At 39.1% G+C, this 24,201-nt stretch overlaps 1 protein-coding gene across 21 annotated transcripts in view; it reads right to left on the bottom strand.

Moving 5' to 3' along the window:
* Trol (terribly reduced optic lobes) overlaps positions 1 to 24,201 on the bottom strand; it is a 188,264-nt gene that overhangs the window by 116,254 nt on the left and 47,809 nt on the right. For all 21 annotated transcript variants that reach the window (XM_072018746.1, XM_072018726.1, XM_072018733.1 and 18 more), the window contains exons 2-3: positions 377 to 536; positions 85 to 221 (exon numbers count right to left, since the gene is read on the bottom strand). In XM_072018746.1, coding sequence (XP_071874847.1) covers positions 85 to 221; positions 377 to 536 — 297 coding nt within the window. The remainder of the gene's footprint in view (positions 1 to 84; positions 222 to 376; positions 537 to 24,201) is intronic.

Genomic DNA, 24,201 nt, shown 5'->3' with positions numbered 1-24,201 from the left:
TGTCAACAACAACGACGATCAGGGCCACTATCGAACCAAAGATTTACGTATTTACTTCAACGTCCTAAGTTCTTGGATATCAACCTCGTCAGCTTCGTCGTATTCCTCCGCGCTATCACGGGTTATCCTTTCCAAATTCGAGCTTTCCGGCTCTTTGTCCTCGTCCGACTGAACTGGAGGAGCGTTGTTCAGCTCGTTATCCGCGTTGTCGTCTTCGGATTCTGAAAAACATTAGATAGTACAATTTCCGTAATACTCGATAGAGCGGAATGTTTGGCGCAATGTGGAGGATCTGCGTTTCTCGCAATCAGCCAACCCTTGCAGCCAACAGCGATGTTTAAACGTGTTTATTATGGCAAGAAGAATGATACGTTACCTGGAGCTTCGGTAGTGGTAGTTGTCGTTTCAGATGGGCTAAAAATATCCCACAGCCCTCTCTTTATCCTATGAAACAAGGAGTCTTGTTGGCGCGACTCTATCAGCGGAGCCTCGCCGATCGACTGTTTGCCATCCTGGTCGAACACCAGATCGTCGTTCTGCAAACGAAAGAACCCATACGTAATCCAACTTTCTCAAACTCCAACAATCACATCTTCAAGCGTCTTTGGAAACGATTCCAGTGACTTTTCTATAGAAACAACGGTAGGTAAATAGAACACCAGGCAGGCACATGGGATTTCCTACTCTAGTTGTATACTCGAAGGTCTACTTCTTAGCGAATCTCAGAAGATCATAAAGAATCCTTCCAACGAGGCTGTCGAATCGACAACGTCACAGTACGCTAGAACTCCATTTGCAGCAAGGAAACTTTGCCCAGTGCTCAATTACATCGATGACACTTGTGCGAACGTGAACGCCTGTTACATGAATAGGAAAGTTTGTAAAGTTTGTAAGTTTGGAAAATTGTATTTAATATTAAGCTACACACGCTATTGACCAATTAATTGCGTTTGACGAGTATACACGTCGTCGTTTCTATTTATTCAGGCACTCCGTGATCTAACCCGATGGGAGATTTCTACAACTAAATTCCGCAGTTAATTGGTTGATAAAGCGAATGCTGAACGAAGAGATCTGCTACGAAACGACATGGTGGATCTCAATGTTGCAAAGATTCAAGAACTGTACGCTATTGTATGTATCTAATATACATGCAGTTGGCTCGTTGAAAGGGAAGAAGCGTTACAAACGAGGAAACCGCAGCAGCCAATGTACATAACGAGTGAGATTCGTCGAGTGTGCTCGAGTATCGAGCAGTGAACTCACGTGCGACTCATAAAGAACCAATTCTCACCTAAACACGCGATATAAATTCAGGATCGGCCGCCCATTCCACCGGCCGTGATTCGCTGGCCAGGGTTCGACGTCGCGGGTCAACGACGTCTCCTCTCTGTTCGACGAACAACACGCGCACGTATACACAGAAAAGAAAAAGAGAAAGAGAACGACAGAGAGTCCAGGCAGCAAGCATCGCTTGGCCGAGATAAAGTATCGTTACGCGAGAAAACGACTGACGAGCTTATGCAACCGGTGTACTCCTGTCGATATTATGCTACGACGCGAATAACAAACCAGACGTTTGCTCGCCGATCTATACGTGACGAGCCGAGCGTCTGCTCCGACGAATACAGGATTCCCCTCTATCGAGTAGTTATGGAACATCCGTCGCGTTTTTCACCATCTAGTTTTCAGGGATCCTCCGCTCCCTCTCCTGGAGATCCACGAATCCACTAAACTTGAGATGGAAAATTACGACGAATCAGACCACTCTTGTATAACATAGGAATTTGGGGATTTTGGTCACAACCAATTGCGAAATGGAAGGCTACAATTGCTTGGATGACGTTAATGTACCCTCTGGCTGTGCCTTATGGAACCGGAATAGCTACAGTTTCCTTCTTCAATTTTCTTCGTAAGTAGTTTCAGAATGAAAAAAGGTTACAATTGTTTGGATGATATTAGTGTACCTTTTAGCTGTGTATTATAGAACCGGAATAGCTACAGTTTTCTTCAATTTTTTTCATAATTAGTTGCAAAATGGAAGGATAAAATTACTTGTATGATGTTAGTGTATCTTGTGGCTGTGTCTTATGACAACCAGAACAGGTACAGTCTTTTCAATTTTCTTCATAAGTAATTGTAAAATGAAAAAAGGCTACAATTGTTTGGACGATGCTAGTGTACCTTTTGGTTGTGTCTTATGGAACCAGAACAGGTACAGTCTTTTTAATTTTTTTCATAACTAGTTGGAAAATGGAAGGATAAAATTACTTGGATGATGTTAGTGTATCTTTTGGCTGTGTCTTATGACAACCAGAACAGGTACAGTCTTTTCAATTTTATTCATAACTAAATAGTTGCAAAATGGAAGGCTAAACTTGTTTGGATGATGTTAGTGTACCTTTTGGTTGTGTCTTATGGAACCAGAACAGGCTCAGTCTTTTCAATTTTATTCATAACTAGTTGCAAAATGGAAGGCTACAATTGCTTGGATGATATTAGTGCACCTTTTGGCTGTGCCTTATGGAACCAGAACAGGTACAGTCTTTTTAATTTTTTTTATAACTAGTTAGAAAATGGAAGGATAAAATTACTTGGATGATGTTAGTGTATCTTGTGGCTGTGTCTTATGACAACCAGAACAGGTACAGTCTTTTCAATTTTCTTCATAAGTAATTGTAAAATGAAAAAAGGCTACAATTGTTTGGACGATGCTAGTGTACCTTTTGGTTGTGTCTTATGGAACCAGAACAGGTACAGTCTTTTCAATTTTCTTCATAACTAGTTGCAAAATGGAAGAATAAAATTATTTGAATGATGTTAGTGTATCTTTTGGCTGTACCTTATGCAACCAGAACAGGCTCAATCTTTTCAATTTTCTTCATAAGTAATTGTAAAATGAAAAAAGGCTAAAATTGTTTGGATGATGTTAGTGTACCTTTTGGTTGTGTCTTATGGAACCAGAACAGGCTCAGTCTTTTCAATTTTATTCATAACTAGTTGCAAAATGGAAGGCTACAATTGCTTGGATGATATTAGTGCACCTTTTGGCTGTGCGTTATGGAACCAGAACAGGTACAGTCTTTTTAGTTTTTTTCATAACTAGTTGGAAAATGGAAGGATAAAATTACTTGGATGATGTTAGTGTATCTTGTGGCTGTGTCTTATGACAACCAGAACAGGTACAGTCTTTTCAATTTTCTTCATAAGTAATTGTAAAATGAAAAAAGGCTACAATTGTTTGGACGATGCTAGTGTACCTTTTGGTTGTGTCTTATGGAACCAGAACAGGTACAGTCTTTTCAATTTTCTTCATAACTAGTTGCAAAATGGAAGAATAAAATTATTTGAATGATGTTAGTGTATCTTTTGGCTGTACCTTATGCAACCAGAACAGGCTCAATCTTTTCAATTTTCTTCATAAGTAATTGTAAAATGAAAAAAGGCTACAATTGTTTGGATGTAATTAGTGTACCTTCTGGCTGTGCCTTATGGAATAGTTTGGGAATTTTGTTCTTAGATAGCAATTGCAAAATGGCTGAAGTTGATATATAATTAACATATATAATAATATATCACATATAATGACATGTACAATAATTAAAAAATTTCTAAAGACTGAAATTATTGGAATGATATTAATGTACCTTTTAACTCTACATTACAATCCTTTTTTTTTGTAATTAACAAAATTTAAGAACATTAAATAACCCGATGTTATAAAATGGTCAAATTAAGTTAAGTCAGGCAAAACATTTCATTCGCAATTTCTTTTTCAATCAAATTACGTTACTAGATTCTGTTTTTTGATGGTTACAAAGAGAAATTCTAAGGATTTTATTCCTCTTCCATTCAGTTCCCACTAATTTTAATAATTAAATCTCCTCCCATCTAGTTCCTACGATTTTATGAAGTTTAAAGAAACTGAATATTTATAACGCTATTATAAACTATAGTTCTCTTTATAAATCATGAAAAATACTTTCTCCGTTTCCGATTCTCGTAATTACTTTTTATAATAGCGTACCATGGCGCTATGATATGTACATTATTTATTTCCTGTCTACTCGTTAATTAAACTCACCATATCATTATGACGCGAGAATACGTTTTTTCGTGGCGACGGAATCAGTGGCAAATAGCATGATCCAACAGAAGCCGACCATCTGGCGGATCTTGCTAATCGCGACTAATACCTCAGAGTGTCGCGTTTCGTTGCGAACGCAGCTATGAGATGCGCCTGGCCACGTGACCGGAAGCGTCCATATAACTTCCTGTCTGTACGCTGCTAAATTCGTTTCGAATTTCTTTTAACCTGCACGGTATAATCGTATCACCAAAATATTATAACAATAAATAAAATCGTTTAATAACTTGCAATTACTTGTTTTGTAAAATGGTAAACAATTATTAATAATTTGAAAGAAACCGCACGAAGTTAGGAGTCTAAGGACTCGACTTCCGCGTGCACACGTTGCGCGTGTGAGTGGGGGTCGACGTAACGTTGCGTAACTGGAAACAGAGAGCTCATGGAGGATAATGACACGAGCCGACGCTCGTTAATCCTCCAGCTAAAATTAGTTGCGACGTATTCTTTGCTTGCAACCGATATGCGTGAATGTACGATGATAACGAAACTTGAACATAAGCAAACACATTCCGACGCTACGTAAACGACTCGAATCATTCATTTCCAAGTTTAACACCTTTTGCATTCTAATTCTGATACAGCCTATTCCGAATACTCGAATATAATCTATTTCTCTTTTAATAATTTCAATAAATATGGACAATTTTGGAAATATAATATCGATGTTAATATTTGGCTTGCGATAAGAATCTCTTAGCGTCTCTCCGGCCGTCAACACCGAGTCATCGTGCTATGTTTGCAGAATCTAGAAACCAAATCTACGTCTATAGACGTAGACGGCTGTATCTCTGATCAACCTCGATCGACCAATTCTTAGATCGGTTTTCTTTTCTTTACGTTCTTGCTCCTTCCTCTTTTTTTCTTTTATATACACAGCTAATGCAATGCCTGAGAATCGCAGTTAAAAGTACAAATTTCGCAGGCAAAATGTTCAAGAAATTTTTCTTGAACCGTCGTACGGGAAGACGAGCGTCCGTTTCGATTCGCGATAACGCGCCACACAGCCTGCAGCCCGACCAACACGGCCGCTGGACCTGGTTGCTGTATCTCGTTGCAAATCCACTCAGTGACCCCTATCAATGGTGAAACTTCTGCACGAGGGGAGCTGAAAGGCCTACTTCTGGCAGCAGTAGGAGCAGGAGGAAGAGGCCGTGTAACTTCTCTACCAGCTCGTTCACGGAAATCTTCGTTTCGCTCGAAAAACTCCGAATAAACTAGCATGTTCCGACGTTTCTCCGTTTAACCCTCAACGTGTCGCGGGATCTCGTCGTTTTCGTTCATTTCGGATGATTTGCTGGCTCGTCGAGCCACACGCGGGTCCATCTAATCTCCGATCAAGGTCTAACCTTGATCCATCTTGTCACGAACATAAACATACGTAGTAAATTTATATTTTTATGAACGTAATTAAAAAACAGACAGAACAATCCACTCGCAAGTATCAACGAACAACTAACAGCCAAACGTGCGAACGACGAGTACCTGAATCGAGACTTGGAAATTGTACGTTTCAAGCATAAGATTCCCCTTCTTTTTATCTAAACGCGAGTGCGATAATAATTGGATCGTGAAAAATGAAAACGACGAATGCGAGTGGAAGAAGAAACGACGAATCCTGAAATCGAAGATCGCCAGTCTCCGATTTGCCACAGGATCGATCGTAGATATTAAAAAAGAGAAATAAAAGGAAGGTGGATGTGTGCAAAGGAAGCGGCGAAAAATCGCGAAAAAGTAAGTCAGGTCGATTAAAGCTCGTTTCCATGAGCGAAGAGGACAAAGAATTAGAAAGAAGCGAGAGAGGGTGGTACAGGTTAGAGACAAAACTTTGTTATTCCGGGCAAGTTTTACACGGGATTCCCCGGCTAAGTCCACTCTATGATCCTTTCACGACAACTACGTGCTCATACTTCGACAAAACACCGGGCCCCTCGCGCTGTCCGAAATCCTTAAAATGCATGGGAAATACGTGTCGGCGCAGCTTAAGTGGCCAACGAGAAATTCGTCCTCGGAACTTCGACTATGGGGACGAAGTTGCGGCAAACATCGAGCCTCTTGGTCTACTGTCGACCCCCTCGCTCAATTTTCTTCCGCTCATACTCCCTTGTCGTTTGATTAGGTGACACGAACCACGTACAAACCCAACTGATATAGGCTTTCTAACGATCAATCGTTTGACTTTTTTATAAACTCTGCTCGCTTCTTCGCATATTTGCACGCTGCTGACAATTTATCAGAAAATAAACTTCATCCCAATCGTCGCAATTTTTTGGAAAATATCTCGAATCAAATGAAATGAAAAAGGTCGATTCACACGTATCCCGTCCTCCGTGTCTAAAATATCACAAACTTCGGTTCGCGTCACTCGTCGATAATACACGAGAAGTCGTAGTATTTATTTTATCGAGTGAATTTCTAACGTGAAAATTACGCTCGAAACTAGCCGATATCAAACGTTATCGCTAGATTATGGATATTTGTGCACTTCTGGGGGATTTAAGGACGCAAAAATGTACAGAGCGCGTGTGATGATAACAAAATGTAAATAAAATATAAATAGAACGTAATTGAGTAGACAAATAAGATACCTGAAATAGAACAGGTGCGACGAACTTTTATTGGGTTGGAAACTAAGTGATTGCGGCATTTATTATTACCACCTAATGACAAAATCCGCAATCACTTGGTTGTCAACCCGATATTTAGCTTCCGTTCTTTTAATGATATTCGGTAATATGAGGATTTGAAATTGTACAAACTACTATAGGTATACTAATCGAATTATATTCTAAATCTTCATGCAAGATTCAATTTGTTCATTTACCTGTAGCAGATAATCCACGTAAGGGGTCTATCGTATCGAACTTCGATTCGATTATCGTATAACGATACGAATGATCAGCGGATGCAAAGCGACTGAAGGCGAAATGGGAGTGTTCAAATATTTACACGAAAGTGTCGATTACGGTGGAAGAGCGATTCTGAGAATGCACCAAGGAGATTCGACTGTACCGTGGCATGTGTCAAATCACAAGTCACAACTCAGATTATAAAAAAGACAAGAAGGTTGAGCCGAAACACAGCTATTAACTTTCTTTTTTATTGCATGTTAGAATTTAATCTTGAAGTTAAGATTAATGATCTTGTGGAAGACGCAATGTTTGTGTTAAAATAATATTCAGTGATGTTTATTAAACAGAACTACAGAACCTGATGTATATAAGCGAGAGATATAATTAACAACGTATGGAAGAATTGTTAATTGTTGGCCAATTACTCTCAGACTAGACTTAGGCAGTGACCCATGATCCCTTAAATACTTTGAACCCCACTCTCTATACGGTAATGAGTATGACCTGTGTATGTGTCCTGTTCAAATTCCTGTGTGAGAGTATTGTGCCTATACTGTAATATCGTTGTATACCAACAATGCACTTTATTATGAATTTAATAGTCACAATTGAGTATACACTGAATTGGCACGTATACATTACACTTTACTCTAACAGCTTTATATAAATTAAGTAGGCAACTGATCTCAAGATAGAAACCCGGTAAAGAGATGTTGACTGTTCGAAAGTTGGAAAATCAGTAAAGTTTAGTGACGATGTTGTGGCGGAGGAAAGCTAGCGATGGGTGGGTCTAAGGACACGAAAAGAGCTGATTTGCTAAGGGCAAGTTTTCATTAGGAGAGCGAGGGAAATAGACTTCGCTGTCAATTGGCTGATTTTCTAGGTTGGTGGGTGAGGAAGGGTGCTAACCGCCCTTGAGAGAAAATTGCTAACGGAAGATACCGAACGTGAGAAAACTAACTTTCTCGTATCTTCCCGTAGTAGGCAAAAATGTTTTTGCAAAATTTTTTTCCAAAAACATTGGAAATTGCTAGAATTTAATCTTCAAGTTAAGATTAACAATCTGTGGAAGACGCAATGTTTATGTTAAAATAATATTCAGTGATGTTTATTAAACAGAACTACAGAACCTGATGTATATAAGCGAGAGATATAATTAACAACGTATGGAAGAATTGTTAATTGTTGGCCAATTACTCTCAGACTAGACTTAGGTAGTGACCCATGATCCCTTAAATACTTTGAACCCCACTCTCTATACAGTAATGAGTATGATCTGTGTAAGCGTCCTGTTCAAATGCCTGTGTAGGTGTTTATGTAAGGGTATTTGTGCCTATGAGTGTAATATCGTTGTATTCCAACAGAAATAAAAGATGCTTGTTTTTGGTCTGAAGGACCTCAACTATGAAAATGCCAAGGTTTATGGTGCGTCCTTAAGAATATTGAGGGTATGCAGCAAGGATGTGTAGACATCTGGTTGCCATCTTGCCCTCGGTATGCGACCTGGTCTCTGATGTGCATTGAAATGTGTGGTTGATGTTACACATGCGTCGATAATGATTTGGCAACTGAGTGATTGCGGATTTTGTCCATATCACCTAATGACAAAATCCGCAACCGCTTAGTTGCCAACCCAATATATGAAACGTGTGGGGACTTTTGACATTTCCACTGACTCAGACCTCTTAACAGTACATATAGGTAGAAAAATCTTTTCATCAGACACATTATTAATAATAGGAAGCTTTGTTCTCTAGAAAATCGTGTCTCTGTAAGGATTACAATATATCACAATTAAATCCGTTTCAAATCTATCGTAGACATGCCTATCGAGCTCCATTGTCCAATAACAATGCGAATGTGACAATTTCAACAACTTCGTTGCAAAGAAACCTCGAGGACAAAACGAGAAGATAAAAGATAACGAAGTCTTTTCTCCTAACACAAAACATTCAACCACTGTCCTGTTACATAATGGATCCATCGATGACCTGGATCCATTGATGATCTGGACCGTTGAAAGTGGATGAGACCGCTAATAAACGTAATATATTTTATTTTTCCCTGTCACAGTGTCGCCCAAACTGTCTTTCGATATTCTCACAATGATACGCGAATTATTAATTTTAATCTTCTATCCCTGTCAACTGAGAGTTAACAAATTACAACGAATGTGAGAAGATCAATATACTTGCACAGTTCTCGAATTTTCGTATTTTAACGTTGCTCCTGTAACAAACAGAAAGGATTTCTCGTGTTGCGAGACGTTTAACACAGGATCGTGCATATTAGTGTGGCTCTTCTCACATTTCTTACGATATTTCTCTTCTCATATACATTAGAAAGACATAATTGGACCGAGAATGATCGAAAAATGATCGACGATCGTAGCAGCGTTGACTGGATTCTCATCAGCCAGTCGCGTACTTGAATCGCCAACTTGAATCAGCCATGGTTAGAGCCACTAAATTCGGTGCTCGTAAACGTTTGACAAAACTGTAAGATTCCAAGGTAAAACGTTGGTGAGACGCGGAGGGAAAGAAGCCTGGATCAACGAGCCTCGAGAAAGAGAGGAGGAGAACAAGTAAACGAGGTCGTTAAACCTGGTGCAAAAATGAGTCCGACCGATGACTCACACAGTTGGAGAACTGGTCCTGAAAAAAATAAGCAAGCGCGTCTGCATATCGTTAAGCCGGTCCCGTGCAGTTTGCACACACGTGTTGATTGCATAATGCGAGCGAGAACCTCGCCTCGAGCTTGACCAGAGTCGCAGAATCGCCTTCGCGAAATCAAACTCTCGTCTTCGCGTGAAAATAGATGGCAAAGTATCGATTCTTTACCTCCGCTGCTTCTTCTCGTGTTATATAGATGCCGCGAGAGATAATTGGCGTTAAACGAGCGATTAAGCGAGACAATCTCGGCTATTTTGACCAGGATGCAAAGATCAGAGGACGACACACGTGTGTTCGGTTGAAATTTGGTTATTAAAGATGCGTTGTAATTAATTATTTCGCGAATTCAGTAGCTTCTTCGCGTAATTTCAACGTCGGAATACTCTTTTAATAAGTAGAATCATTTTGGCTGTCTGCTAAACGAAAGCTTTGAATTGGATTCAAGATCCTCTGGATTCTGAATAATTCGAAAAACAGGCTGCCAAATTTCCCACGAATATTTGAATACTGAACTATTCTTATGCCCAGGGATCCTGGATCTTAAGTTTCAGGACCGTGGATCGTGGAATTCAAGATCCTTATACTGGAAAATTTTCGAATCCTAATCCCTGGGATCCAAGGTCCTTAGATCCTGGATTTTCGCTGTCCGAACGATTGGATCCTAAAGTTCGTGGATCTGACATCTTTGAGTCTCTTTGTCTTAGATTCTGAACTCTTGAATCCATAGTCGAATCTCTAAATTTTGTAATCCTGAATATTCACTGCTGAAACCTCAAGTTTTGGATCCTGGACACTTACAGTCTAAATTTTCAATTTCCAATCCTGAACTCTTGAATTGTAATCTCTTTGGTCTTAAGCTATTGACTCCTAATCCCTAAACCTTAATACACTTAATCCTAAATTTGAAAACCTTACATCTCTCAATCCTAAATCGTTGCAACTGCACTCTAAATTCTTCGAGTGCAAAATTTTCCTACATTACGTCCCTAAATCCAAGACTCTAAGGTCTTAGACTTCAGAGCTTGAGAAACGTGCATTCCAATACGTCCTATCTCTTGACTCGTGATCGATCATCGCACCACCTACTCACGCTCATGACGAGCTGTCTAAACACTCGAGCAACTGGCGCCAGACTGGAATCCTCGGTGATGATCAGGATCAATCTGTTCCTTCGCAGCAAGGCTGCTTCAAAGGTCAAGATCCGGCACGTATGGAGGCCGAGAGCGAGAAATCCCCCAATTTGAGAGACTTTCAGGGGCTTCGACTTAACGAAAATATACGCGCTGGCGAACTAGATGGCGTTATGGGTGGAGAACAGCATCTCCGAGGGAAGAATCTGGCGAGACTGGCCGATCGTCTTTTGTCTTAAGCCGCTCTATATTAATGTGAAGAACATGCCATGTCGAACCATGCTACGATAGCTCGACGACTAGACGTGGAAAAGAGGGCTGTCAGCGCCCGGAATACTAAACAGTGGCGAACTATGTGCTGCATAGGTGGCGCTAGTCTCGCTCGACCGAGCCTTTGCATTTTAACTGCCTCTCTACCCCAGCAAATCCTTCGGGCAAGGCTTTGCCAGGTATAGCAACTTTCGACAGTTCCCCTGTACGCACGCTTGTTGCGAAAGAGCCGGAATTATGAGCTCGTGAAGACCTGTGGAGTCAGGTGTTGAGGTTAGAAACGTCTGCCAAAGTACATTCACTGGGTTCTTCTTAATCTGTCGAGTGAGAATGATCGGAAAACAGTACAAGAATAGTACTTCATAAATGATATTTAGAAACTTATCACACCTCGTACACCCACGAGGCGTGGTATAAATTGGAACTGTAAGAAAACGCGAAGCTTCGAAAGTTCGGGGCTATATCATGCAACTTAGGAAGAAAAAGCTACTCGAGAGTGTCATAAATTAAGCTTCTCTAGGTACCGCGCGTGGATTATATTACGGATTATTTATATGATATTCTTTCAGCGTACGAAACCAGCATTTTGTAATGTTACATCCTTGCAAGCTAAATCGCTGGATTTTACACGTCGTAGATAGATCAGATTATCGAATGGAGGATTTTGGGTCCAGTTTGGGCGCAGGTATAATCGAAACGAAGCAACGTGCAGCAAAGAAACACAACGACTAAACAGAACTTTTATTATAAATATAAGCAAGATAATCAATGTATAGTTAAGATAAACCTTTGCAGCTTCGTAAGACGTTATAAATTTCTTCAAACATTATCGGGATAGCGGATACTTTCTCGTGAATTTTCGCCTGCTCGTTCCTTTTCTCTTAAAGGAAGATTCTATTATCGAAAGAGCAACGTCCATAACCGGGACCAAATCTCAAGCTTTCGCTCAAAGTGTCACGTGTTGATTCCCAGGCCGTAAAACGCACGAAACGACGCGATGAGATCCAGAAGAAGCAGGATCATCTCATATGAACTTTCATATCTCAGCCCTTGTGCGCGAGGAGGGCAAATACTATGGGCAATCCTGTGAAAAGGGTGAAATTGCGGAAATCACGAGGCTTCGACTTCCCGACAGAAACGTTCCGGCCCTCGGGCTGCGATCTGCCACTCACGCGTCGAAACGGCTGAAACTGAACGTCCTGTGCCGGTGGAGAAAAAAATCCAAAAAATGCCTGTCAATGTGAAATTTCAACCGGACTTATTTCCTTCAATGAGTCAGTCCATTTTCAACAAGATAACCTGCAGTTGCAGACTGAACGTTGGATTAATTTTAGCAAGAAGCCGTAGCGATTCTCGTGAAAGTTTGGCTCAAGCTGCTCTGTCAGCAAATTTTCTATCAAGTATTCTCATCGCCCTACGAAAATAGCTAAGATGTTTCAATATTTCTAAAAATGAATGGTGAACGGTTTTTAACGAGAAGCCTTCAATTAATCATCTTCCATCGTAGAACTGTCCACAAGTGAATGAGGTAAAATGTTGAATGCTATAAATCGTGTCACAAGGTTTAATTCAATTTTTTCAAAGACAAGATACTTCAATTATGTGACTAGAAAATACACCCAGCATTTGTATTTAACAGAGATCTACGAGTCTTCGTTTCGCGAAACTCATAAAAATCTCATAAATTTACGATGCGACATTTAATTATACTTTTACGTACAGTAAACGGCTCAAGCCTATCGTTTGCATCTCTTTCCTGTCACTTTTACATTCCATTCTCGGCTGGTGTTAGCGTCGTTGCTTCTGTTATTTACATAAAAGAGAAAACGTCGTACTGATCGATCAAATTATTCCCATGAACAAACACGTCTATCATCTCATGTCAGCGGAATAGCAAGCTACTGAGAAAAGTAATTGAAGCTTTAAAGCGGCAGTTTTGACATTGTCGCGTGACTGCTCGATAATCTACCACTTAAGAACACGCTCATCTTCATCATCGGTTAAAGATCTCCCGAGGAAGTTGGCCTGCCACTGGCCTGACATCAAACAGAAGTCGATTCAGCGATCGACCAGGCTCTCTTAAAGAGCTACGTAGGTTTGTTTTTACAGCAAACAAGGGGGATCGTGTGCACGTCGTCTAAACACGTCGCTTAACCACGGCTGCTTCACCCTTCACCCATCCTCTAGACTCAGCCACGACCCTTTTACCCATTTTCACCCCTCTAGGTGAAACCTGAGGCGGTTCGACAAATTACGAGACTCGCTTAGCGCCTCGTGTTGCCTGTCACCGCACTCTGAATCCAAATTCCTCGTCTTTTACAGCCTCTTTTCTCTAGTCCCTGTCGACTATTATGAGACAATTAGGCTAGCAAGCTTGTTAACATATTCGTCGTCGGTGGTATTTCGACTCGTTCGTCGTTCGCACACAGATCATTCTGTGTTGGTGCGTACATTGAAATTTGAAATTTAAATTATTCTTCTTTTTTTTTTTTTATTGAAAGAAGAAGACGTGTAGAATATCGCACGATACGACACGTGGTGTGTTTTGAAATCAATTTTTAAATTTGCATGTTTTCTAACTTTCTGAACGTATCGAGTTCCTTAGAAGATTCCAAATGAAATGTAAAAATAAGAATAATGCGAATTTGTAAACAGAATTTTGTAATGGAACTTTATCATTTTGTATTTAGTAGAAATGCATGACAAAATTGCTAATTATTCACAGAGCTGCCGCACATCTTCCATTTCCATGATTCTTTTATTACGCTGTCAGCTGCGTGATCCTGAACAATTTTCCCCGTACATGTAACGCTCGATTACTCGCTCTTTGTTTCTGAGATATTAAAAAAAAACTGTCGGTGTCGTTACATTTACAGATTTCTACCTACAGTTGTACGTCTAATTCTTATCTTTTCTTTGTAACTCGTATAGCTTTGGATTAGGTATCATTTTAATGACCGCCGTGAGATGACTGATAATGAAATATTAATGTACAACACTGTCACGCGCAATTACAGGCAAAATTCACTGTAAGGAAACCGACAGTTTCTTTTTCTGCTACCAAATTAAGAAAATGTTGGTTTCTATAGCATATTAAAAGATGATTGAAGCGCAAGATGACGGCAGCTTCCTGAATAATTAGCATAAAATGTCCTCCACCAAATTCAAGAAACAACGTGTCGAGAGCGAAAGATACTACGAACTCTGCATAATCCAACAGCCAGCAACACATCACACGATTATGGTTATTATACACGGGTCGTATGATGTGGCACTACAAACGTGACGTAAATGGAAATTTTTGTGTCAGTACTTTGAAATCGCAATACTGTCAGTTATTGGAGCAAGAAGTTGAAGAATCGAACGGTTTTGCCGGCAGAAAGCGACAACGATGAGTAAACGAATTCAGTGGAATGGCTCATTAATTCTCGACAAGAGTGGAGGAATCAGCTACGTGACACGCATGTTCACGTTCTTCGCACTTTTCCCGTCTGTCAGCCGAGAAGACTCGTTCCTCGAGTTCATTGAGTCGTTCAGCCGACCGATCATCAATCTTCTTCGGACCTGCCCCTCAAAAACCATCAAATTCAACGGACAATTTTCTCTCGCCGCTAATATGCCACGCGTTGTTATCTCGTATTCAAATTACAAGAAAAAATACAATTTATCTTTTTTTTATTTTCTCTCGAGCAACCTGGAGACCTTCGTGACTGCAAGGCAAAGTTTAGAAACTTCTGAATCGAATAGATTCGTCGCACCTAAGTAATCGAAAGAGCTTTGAATAATACGTAGAATCGAAACGAGGCTCAGAGATACGACGTTTCTTGTTATTTTCTTGGAACCTTGCAGATCTCCGTGGCTCCCTCAGAAAGTAGAACTTTGGAAACTTGCACCTAGGTAATCGAGAGTTGTTCTGAATAATAGCTGCGATCCAAATGACAAGCAAAAATACCATTTTTTCTTATTTTCTTAAAATCCACCGTCTTCTCTAACCGAAAGAGGGGAATCTTGTCCACTGGAGGCTGGATAAATGTAAAAATCATCTCTACGTCAGCCAGTTCTCCCCGTTGAACCCTCTGAAAACATTGGTTCAAGTATCAAAGGGGGTCGGAAGAACCTGTATCGGCCATCGAGAAGGAAAACACGGAGGTTAAACGCCGAGGGATGATCCTGCTGCGATTTACATGAAACGTTTCGTTGTTAGAGTGGCCGAATCCGCCGGTGCAATTTATGATTTTTCCTCTTTTTCCTCTTCTGGGTGGAACACGCGTGACAAATAACAGAAGGGCGGCTATACGATCTGATTTGGCGAACAGATAAGGAAGAAGGTGTATTTGTTCGGCGAAGGCAAACAATTGGTCGACAGACCCATTTCCGTCGGATCGAAAATAGTCGAGAGCGGAAGCTTCCGCCGCGCTGAGAAACACGACGATCCATCTTTCGATCGTCCGAACCGAGACACGAAATGACGTTAGTTTAGAGGACACAGGACGCAGACGAGAGACCACCACGGGACGCGAAGAAATCTACGAAAAGATGAAGATTGTAGAGAAAAATTCGTAGAAGCGTCTCCGCATCCGGTGGCTGCTGAATAAATTTCCCGTTGCTTCGGCAGAGAGGCAGCCAAATTCGTTGACCAAATTAGGGCAATCCCGGACCACGAATGGACGACTGTCCATATTTGGCGAACAACCGAAACCGTGCCAAATATTCGCATTCGAGGACACGTCGTTATCAAAACCAGAAAAAATTAGTTTCCCCTTTGAAACATCGTTAATAAGCTGACCAACGGCCCGTGAACCACATTCTTGCCGCAAGTTGAATTCCATTTGCCGGAAATCCCTCGGTTCCGCCACTCTTTTCATACGAAATCGCGCTTTTATTCCCTCAAAAGCTGAGGCAAATGAAAAAAGAAGAAAGGCGAAACAGAAAGAAAAGAAAGAAATAAAGGCAAAGAGAACGAGAAACGAGGCTGAAGTTTCGCCGAAACCCGATGGCAACGCTCAGAGACAACGCTCGCCAGTTCTCCGCATCGTAACACGCGCAATTACATCAGAAATATAATTATAATCGATTGCGCAACCGGCCATCCTTGTGTCAAATGCCAGTACATGCATTGAATCGTTGATTTCGACCTCTGATGACTTTGGTAAGTGAATTTTCTCGTTGAGTCGACGTATAAGATACGACTTGCCAAGCTTTCCACCGTCCTGTAATTTTCACCAGGTCAACGCGTCTCTATCGTTTCGATTGGCCAAACTGATCTTCGATCGGTATAGCGCATGAAGATTAAATCGATTAGAATCGTGGAAATCGCGAGAGGTGTCATTTGTAATCGGATTTACTCCGCTTCTAAATGGTTATATTGTAACACGAGACAGCCAGAGGCTATATCAATCGACTGTATAAACAGGAAAAAAAAAGAGAGATGTGAGTTTGTTATGTGACAATATTTGTTAACAAACACAAGTAGAACGATAAAAAAAAAACATGACAACGTTGCAAATGTTTTTTTAAGATTTGTCTAGAATTCACGACTATTTCTAATCTGCACACGACAAATAAATTTATAGAAGTAAAACAATTATTCTGTTAAGAAGTTACACGCTAGTCATATGGTCAGGTAATGGAATATCTGTTAACAAGCACAAATAGGATGATAGAAAAACACGATGATGTAAATATTTTTTAAGATTTGTCTGGAATTCATGACTATTTCTAATCTTCACACGACAAATAAATTTATAGAAGTAAAACAATTATTCTTTTAAGAAGTTACACGCTAATCATATGGTCAGGTAATGGAATATCTGTTAACAAGTACAAGTAGGATGATAGAAAAACACGATGATGTTGTAAATATTTTTCAAGATTTGTCTAGAATTCATGACTATTTCTAATCTTCACACGACAACTAAGTTTCTAGAAGTAAAACAATTATTCTTTTAAAAAGTTACACGCTAATCATATGGTCAGGTAATGGAATATCTGTTAACAAGTACAAGTAGGATGATAGAAAAACACGATGATGTTGTAAATATTTTTCAAGATTTGTCTAGAATTCATGACTATTTCTAATCCTCACACGACAAATAAATTTATAGAAGTAAAACAATTATTCTGTTAAGAAGTTACACGCTAATCATATGGTCAGGTAATGGAATATCTGTTAACAAGTACAAGTAGGATGATAGAAAAACACGATGATGTTGTAAATATTTTTTAAGATTTGTCTAGAATTCACGACTATTTCTAATCTTCACACGACAAATAAATTTATAGAAGTAAAACAATTATTCTGTTAAGAAGTTACACGCTAATCATATGGTCAGGTAATGGAATTAAAAAATTGACAATGGTATTGGCTTCCAAGAAACTCGTATATTACTCGGTATCTGTTATATTTCTTAGAAAAGTTGCTAAAAGTTAATTATTATCATATTTGGCTTACGTTTACTCGAGAACTATGTTAAAAACAGAAACAGATTGCAGCGATACATGTGTCTCAAAAGCCATTGACAAAACGTTCAATTAAAACGTCAGTGATTTAGATCTTGTGAGTTAGATTGATTTTCCTAAGGTTAGATCAGTAATGTAGTCGGTTCAGGTCTATTGTAGTATAATTTTTCTCGACCTTGATTTTAATTTCGATTAACGCGTTGCTTGCCACGGTGGTCATCGATAAATCACGTCACTACATTTCTCAGTATAATAAAAGATTATAACAAAATAATTTATAACAATTTTGATTTCGATAATCAAAAAAAAAAAAAAAAATTGTGCAAATACAATTTAATATTTCGCAAAAATTAAACGTTACTTACGATAGTGTATTTTCATCTGCTACGATTTCCAGGACAAAGTGTAAAAAAAAGTTTGGATGGCAGTCAACGTGTTAAGGCCAATAACAGCTATTAAACTGTCTTCCACCGTCAATTAACTTCAACCGCATTAAAAAAAAAAAGAAATACTAGAAGTTCGGCCGAAGCAATGAAAGAATCAAGTTAAAGTGTCAGTGATATGTTTGACTACTTTACCCGTTAAATTGTAAATTACTTCTACTATGTTAAGATAGAAATACGCATTTATCGCAGGCTTTTTTTTATTGCGGTTACTATGAATGGAAGTCATTAAATTCCACTTTATCATCACGGCTCGCTAAGCGCTAAGGAAAAGATATTAGAACCTCGTTCAAAGGTTAAGCTGCATTGTCACAACGTTCAGTAACGCTGGTCAATTAGGTTGCAGATTATTTTTATCCTATATGGAATAAAAGTATTTATTACGATGATAAATGTACACATCGAACTCCACTTCATCGATTTCGATGATTCTTTTATATTTGGTAGGAGACATCATCCTGGACAATTTTTTCCTATATATCTCGCGTCTCGCATACTTTCCGAGATATTCGCAAAATCCTCTCGGCATCGCTACAACGAATTCTGCTTATGGTCGTACATCTGTGACGCGGCGTATGCGTCCGTATTGGTTGTCGGCCGCCGGTCGCTTATCTTCTGTTTATAAACGCGTGTCGGACGAGCTTAAAGGCCCTGTGCACAACGTACATGCGCGAGAGCGTAAGAAATGTTTGCTATAATTTAAAAGAAGCGAATATTAACAATGTACTGTAATGTATTGTATTCAGGTTAGCTTTTTCAAATCCGGCCGCCGCCACGTCACATTTCTTATAGTCGTGTTGTGCACAAGGCCTTTAAGCTCGACCGCCTCTCGTATATAAACAAAAGATAAGCGGCCACCGGCCGCCAACCAATAATACTGACGCTTACGCAACTATAAACGCACGACTATATAATCAGAATTCACTGTAAAACGATATCGACAGTTTTTTTGCGAATACCTCGCATACTAAGGTCTACCGCTAGTTATAAGAATACCAGCATATAGAAAAACGTTGTTCAGAATAATGGCCCGACAGTATATTAAAAAATCATTGCAATCGGAGAGATTCATCTGTACATTTAGCAAGAAGATTATTTTATATAAGAAACACGAAAAAGATTATTTAATAATTTGTATTAGAAATACGAAAAGACTGTATAAATATACGGAAAGTCTTTAATCGTGTTAAAATTAATATAAAATATAAAATTATATATATATATATTTAAATATAAAGAATTACCAGAAAATTATGAACTTAAGAATACTTAGACTTTACACGTATCAGAACAATCGCGACCTCTGCTGGAATAGTCAAGATAAAACTTACTCTTACATAATTAACAAGATACTTATCGAAGTCTTTGCTTCGTTATACGATCAGTTCGTTCGACTTAAACGTCGAGAAGGCAGAATAAAAATTCGCTTTGGAGAAATTCACAGATACAATTTCAATCGGGTCGTAATATACGAAATGTATAAATTCTACTCTGCCGACATCTACACAAACCAAGCGTCGTTTCTCTTGAATAAGACACGTTAGCACCTCTTTCGCACCAGTGTGAAAGCCAAGTTAGACTATCGGCTTAGACTTTCGTTTGTTTAGCTCTAGCGAATTATTTTGTTTCGCGTTAAGGCAGAGAAGCAGTTAGGGTGGTGAAATCGAATCGATCCTCTACCGGGTAATCTCGATTCCAAAACGGTTTCGTAATCGCGAAGCTTCGAAGAAATCGTCATCGCCCGATACCGCCTGTAGAATGTCCATCGAGAAGCCATGACGTAAACCGTACTTCAGGTTCGTTTAGGTTAGGACGGTAGCGCGGAAAACAATTTTAGGATCGGGTTTCTCAACTATTCAGGGACCACAGGAGGCAGAGTATGTGTATTCGATCGCCCCAAACGTTGACCTGATTGTGTCACGAACCACGAGAATATATGTGTGTGTTTGTGTGTGCAGTGAATTTAATCTGCTGAAAGAATAAACTGACAGAAATTAAGTTATCTCGGTGGAGGAGGATTGGAGGAGCGACTGGTCGAGTTGTCGAAAAGAAACGATTGACATTCAATATATTCGGTATCTCGAGTCTGTGTCGTGTATTTCTGGATAATGACTCACAGGCGTTTCTCCGCCACGTGCTTTCTCTGTCATTGAGTCACGAATAAGAGCCGAGAGGACGGGCATTCTCGTCAGGTCTCATGTACACAGTGTGCCAAAAGTCGGGTCACGCCTCTGTGAGATAATCGACTTCCGTTAATTTTCCATCAACGTCGTAATTTTGATAATATTTGATCGGTGTAACTGTTTATATAATTTACAGATGCTAATTAGGACGATTGTGTACTCTACTCCTTGTCAAGACACTTTGGGGGCTCTGTCGAAGCTAAAACAAAGTAGATTTGATAAAAAAAAAAAAAAAAAAAAAAAAAAAGAAAGTTAGATGAGAAATTTATTGATCTTAATCGTGTCATAGTGTTGAAGAATTCAGATGCAGACATAATTGTTGATTTTATGGGGAAGTCAATTGGTTATTAAAACTATTAGTAGGTTATCTAGATGTTAACTAGGGTTACGGTTCTCTAGTCTCCGATTAACTCAAATTATGGTCATTTGAAGGTTACGATTGGTCAAAGCCGCGTATGGTACAAACATTTGATAAAAAAAAAAACTCCATCTTTTTCAAGGAAATGGCAAAAATAGTAAAATTTTTGTTATATTATGGTAAGCCTGAAATCTTCAAACTACACAAATGAGTGAATATCGTACAGACATGGAACAGGCAAGCACTTCCTTGTCAAAACGAAAATTCTTCTCGATACTTCCTTTCATAACCTCCAAATGGGAACCAAGGCAGCCAACTATGCGAACAAACTTTCAAACAAATACCATTTCTTAGTGGAAATCTTAAAAGTAAAAATGTATCACCGAATCGTCCAAAAACTATAAAAAAACGGTTCAACGAAGTTCGTTCTCGAAAGGAAAATTATTTTCGACACAAATTTCCATTTATAACCTCTAAATGTCAGATATCTGTGCAGTAGCAGGTCGTGAAACGTTAAACCTCGAAATTAATTCAGGATTTCCATAAAATTTTTAGAATCTGTACCATCATTGGCAAACGCATTCAGCTTTTAAAACAGAAATTCTCGTCCGCGAAAGCTTTTCCCTTGTCGTCATCAAACGGAAACCAAGTGAACGCCTCTGTACGATAGCAGTAGGTCACGAAGTGCTTAATTTCTAAATTAAGACGACTATGCGACAGAATTACCGAACGAACATCAGTAGAATATTCAACAGTTATGGCAGAATGATAAGCAGACTTGTCAGACTTTTGAAATCGAAAATTCTTCGCGTCGCATAATTCCTTTTCACAGTGACCGAATGACAACCGAGATATTCCATTAGCCTTATGGCATTTCGAGAGGTTATGAACCCTCTAAATGAATCTAAATTTTTTTTTTTTATTTTTATTTGTTTTATTAAATTTTTACAATTTGTCCAGAAGGACATTTGGTAAAATGTTATAGCTTAGTGAATAAAAGAATAAAAAAATAAAAAAATAAAAATAAATAGAAATAAATAAAATATAGCATGTGGATGGTTACCCCCAGCGGGGTTCCATCTTCTAGGTTTCCTATTGCATCTCTATTTCGAGGTCTGCGGGATGCTTCCTCTTCAGTCTTCTTTCTATTTTGGTTTTATTTGTTTCAGCAGCCAGCTGGTTTGGGTGTTTGTAAATTAAAATGTAAATTAACACGCATTTAATACGATTCCATCAAATTTTCAACTGGAGGTGCAACGATCGCGGAAGAACGGTGGACCAAATGTTCGAATAAAAAATTCTTCCAGCCGTTCGGATCGACTTTATCGACGCGAGAAATCAGCCTGCGAGGATAAACAATCGGAGAAACTGTACCGAAGCCGAAATTGAACAGAGCGTCGCACGATGCAAGGGACTCGTGATTTGAACGAGAGAGACGTGGCGCGTCGTCGAGCCGGATGTCGAGGTATAGAGACGAGGATTTGTCGCTCGGATGTTAGACAATGGACTATTAGGGCAGTTTCGCGATGTAAGCTGCTCTGCAGCCTCTCCGGTAGCGCGAGGGAACCGCGGCCGGACCTAGCAGGGAGAAGAGGGTTGTCGAGAGTGCTTGGCGGCACACCCACGCCCCTTCACTGCACGCTCCTTCCTTTTTCATACCTATTTGCACCGTGGTTCCCGGTCTTGTGGCCGCTTTGTGCGCGGCAAAGTCCGTCCAATTCCTCTTTGTGTCACGATGCGTCTCTGCCTCGTCCTGCATTTTTCTTCTGTGCGCGAGTTCCGCGGAATCGATGTCCTGGTTGTGTACGCCAGGAGTTCGACCGTTCTTCTGGCAAGGGAGGATGGTGAAAAAAAAATGGCAAATTTCTAGGCCTTCGAACGTCTAAAATTTCAACGAGGCATCGTTCTCTATAGGTGCAATCGTTTATGGCAAATGCGATGTAGGCAAATTGGAACTTTTTCGTATCAAACGATGATAACCTCGAAACGAATGCACAAAATGGGAAAATTCAAAGGCTATTTTGGAAATGTAAGTCGATATTTACGTATAGTACGTAACAACATGTTGCACAAAATGTTGATTGATATTGATATTGTAACTTATTTCTAAGGCAAGATGCAGTGTATTTTAATATGTTTCGGGGCACCGTCTCGGTTTCATCTACAGTTTCTTCTAACTTCTCCATCACATTCCCTATAAATGATTGTGCTTTTATATCTTAGGACTTACAGAACGATGTCTTCGAATTTTACATGCCTGAAGAGATATTTTTTGACCAACCTTCTTTCAAGCTGCTTCCGTTCTTTTTGTAATGGATTTTTCTCGGTATTTTTTTAACGAAACTTTAACTAAACGTGGTCTACGTGTTCGTATCATCGTTTCAAACTCTTGTATATTGCTCAGTTGTTTAAACGAAGCGACGAATAATAGCAAAATAATTTACCTCGATTTGAGACGTTATCTTCTCTGTTGTTTGTCGTGGATTATTTTCAGTAATATCTCTTAAGTCATTATTGTTAATGGACATTGTCATTCGTTTTCTAATGAGGAATTGCCATCCTTGAATTTCATGGACGTACTTACATATAATTAACATGTAATTACAAGAATTTTCCATTATCGAAATGTGAGATCCGTGTTATTGTTAGGACACCTTTCTTGAAAATGTTATACACTCGATAGAGCACTCTAATTATTGGTGACAACCGATAACATGATTTCAGTAATATTCGTGATAAATCTCGTTAGCATTTCTTGCAATTTAATAGTAAAAATTCTTCGGTAATGTGATTGATCAAAATTGACAATATGACGAGGCTTACTGACATAAAATATTTACAATACTATAAATTATTCCTTGTAGTCAGAGTACAGAAATACTTAGAATTCTGCACAATGTTTCCTTGAAATCGGAAATATTAACAATTTAGATTGTTCCTTAGAAGTATATTAGCAAAAATATTTAGAATTCTGCGAATTATTCAGAATTATATTTCCCAAAATATCTACTGTTCCGTCGGTAATAAAATAACCCCAAAATAACATAAAACTGGATGCATAATTCTTTAAAACTGAATCTCAGAAATATCTAGAACTCGATAGACTAAAAAATATTTAAAATTTGCAGGTTCTTCTCCAAATGCAAATTCGCCAGACAACTGCATCAAACATTGCGTCGCTGTTGTCTATACAGCAATCGCATGAAAAATAACAAGACATGTTACATGCTTTTCTAATTTCTATATACGAGCTCTCCATTAAAAAATATTCCAACAATGCAACATTTTTCTAAACTAAATCCCTGCAACATTTAAACTCCGTCAGATAATAAGACAACATAACGTCAAACGTCGAAATGGCCAGTGCCTGTGAAATAACCTATCTCACAACAAATTCTCATTACTATATGCAACACATCTTCCTCGCAACTATTCGAATCTTCTTCAATCAACTATCTCGTTCTACTTCAACCAAAAGGCAAGCGATGAAAATTATTATAGTTAATCGAAACATCAATATTCCTATGAAACAACCCATCACAAATTCTCATTGCTACATGCAACACATCTTCTTCGCAACTATTCGAATCTTCTTCAATCAACTATCTTGTTCTACTTCAACCAAAAGGCAAGCGATGAAAATTATTATAGTTAATCGAAACATCAATATTCCTATGAAACAACCCA

The sequence above is a fragment of the Bombus fervidus genome, chromosome 15, assembly GCF_041682495.2.
Source record: "Bombus fervidus isolate BK054 chromosome 15, iyBomFerv1, whole genome shotgun sequence".
Lineage (NCBI taxonomy): Eukaryota > Metazoa > Arthropoda > Insecta > Hymenoptera > Apidae > Bombus > Bombus fervidus.
The sequence above is the reverse complement of the archived record's forward strand: the minus strand, read 5'-3'. Positions and strand labels throughout refer to the sequence as shown.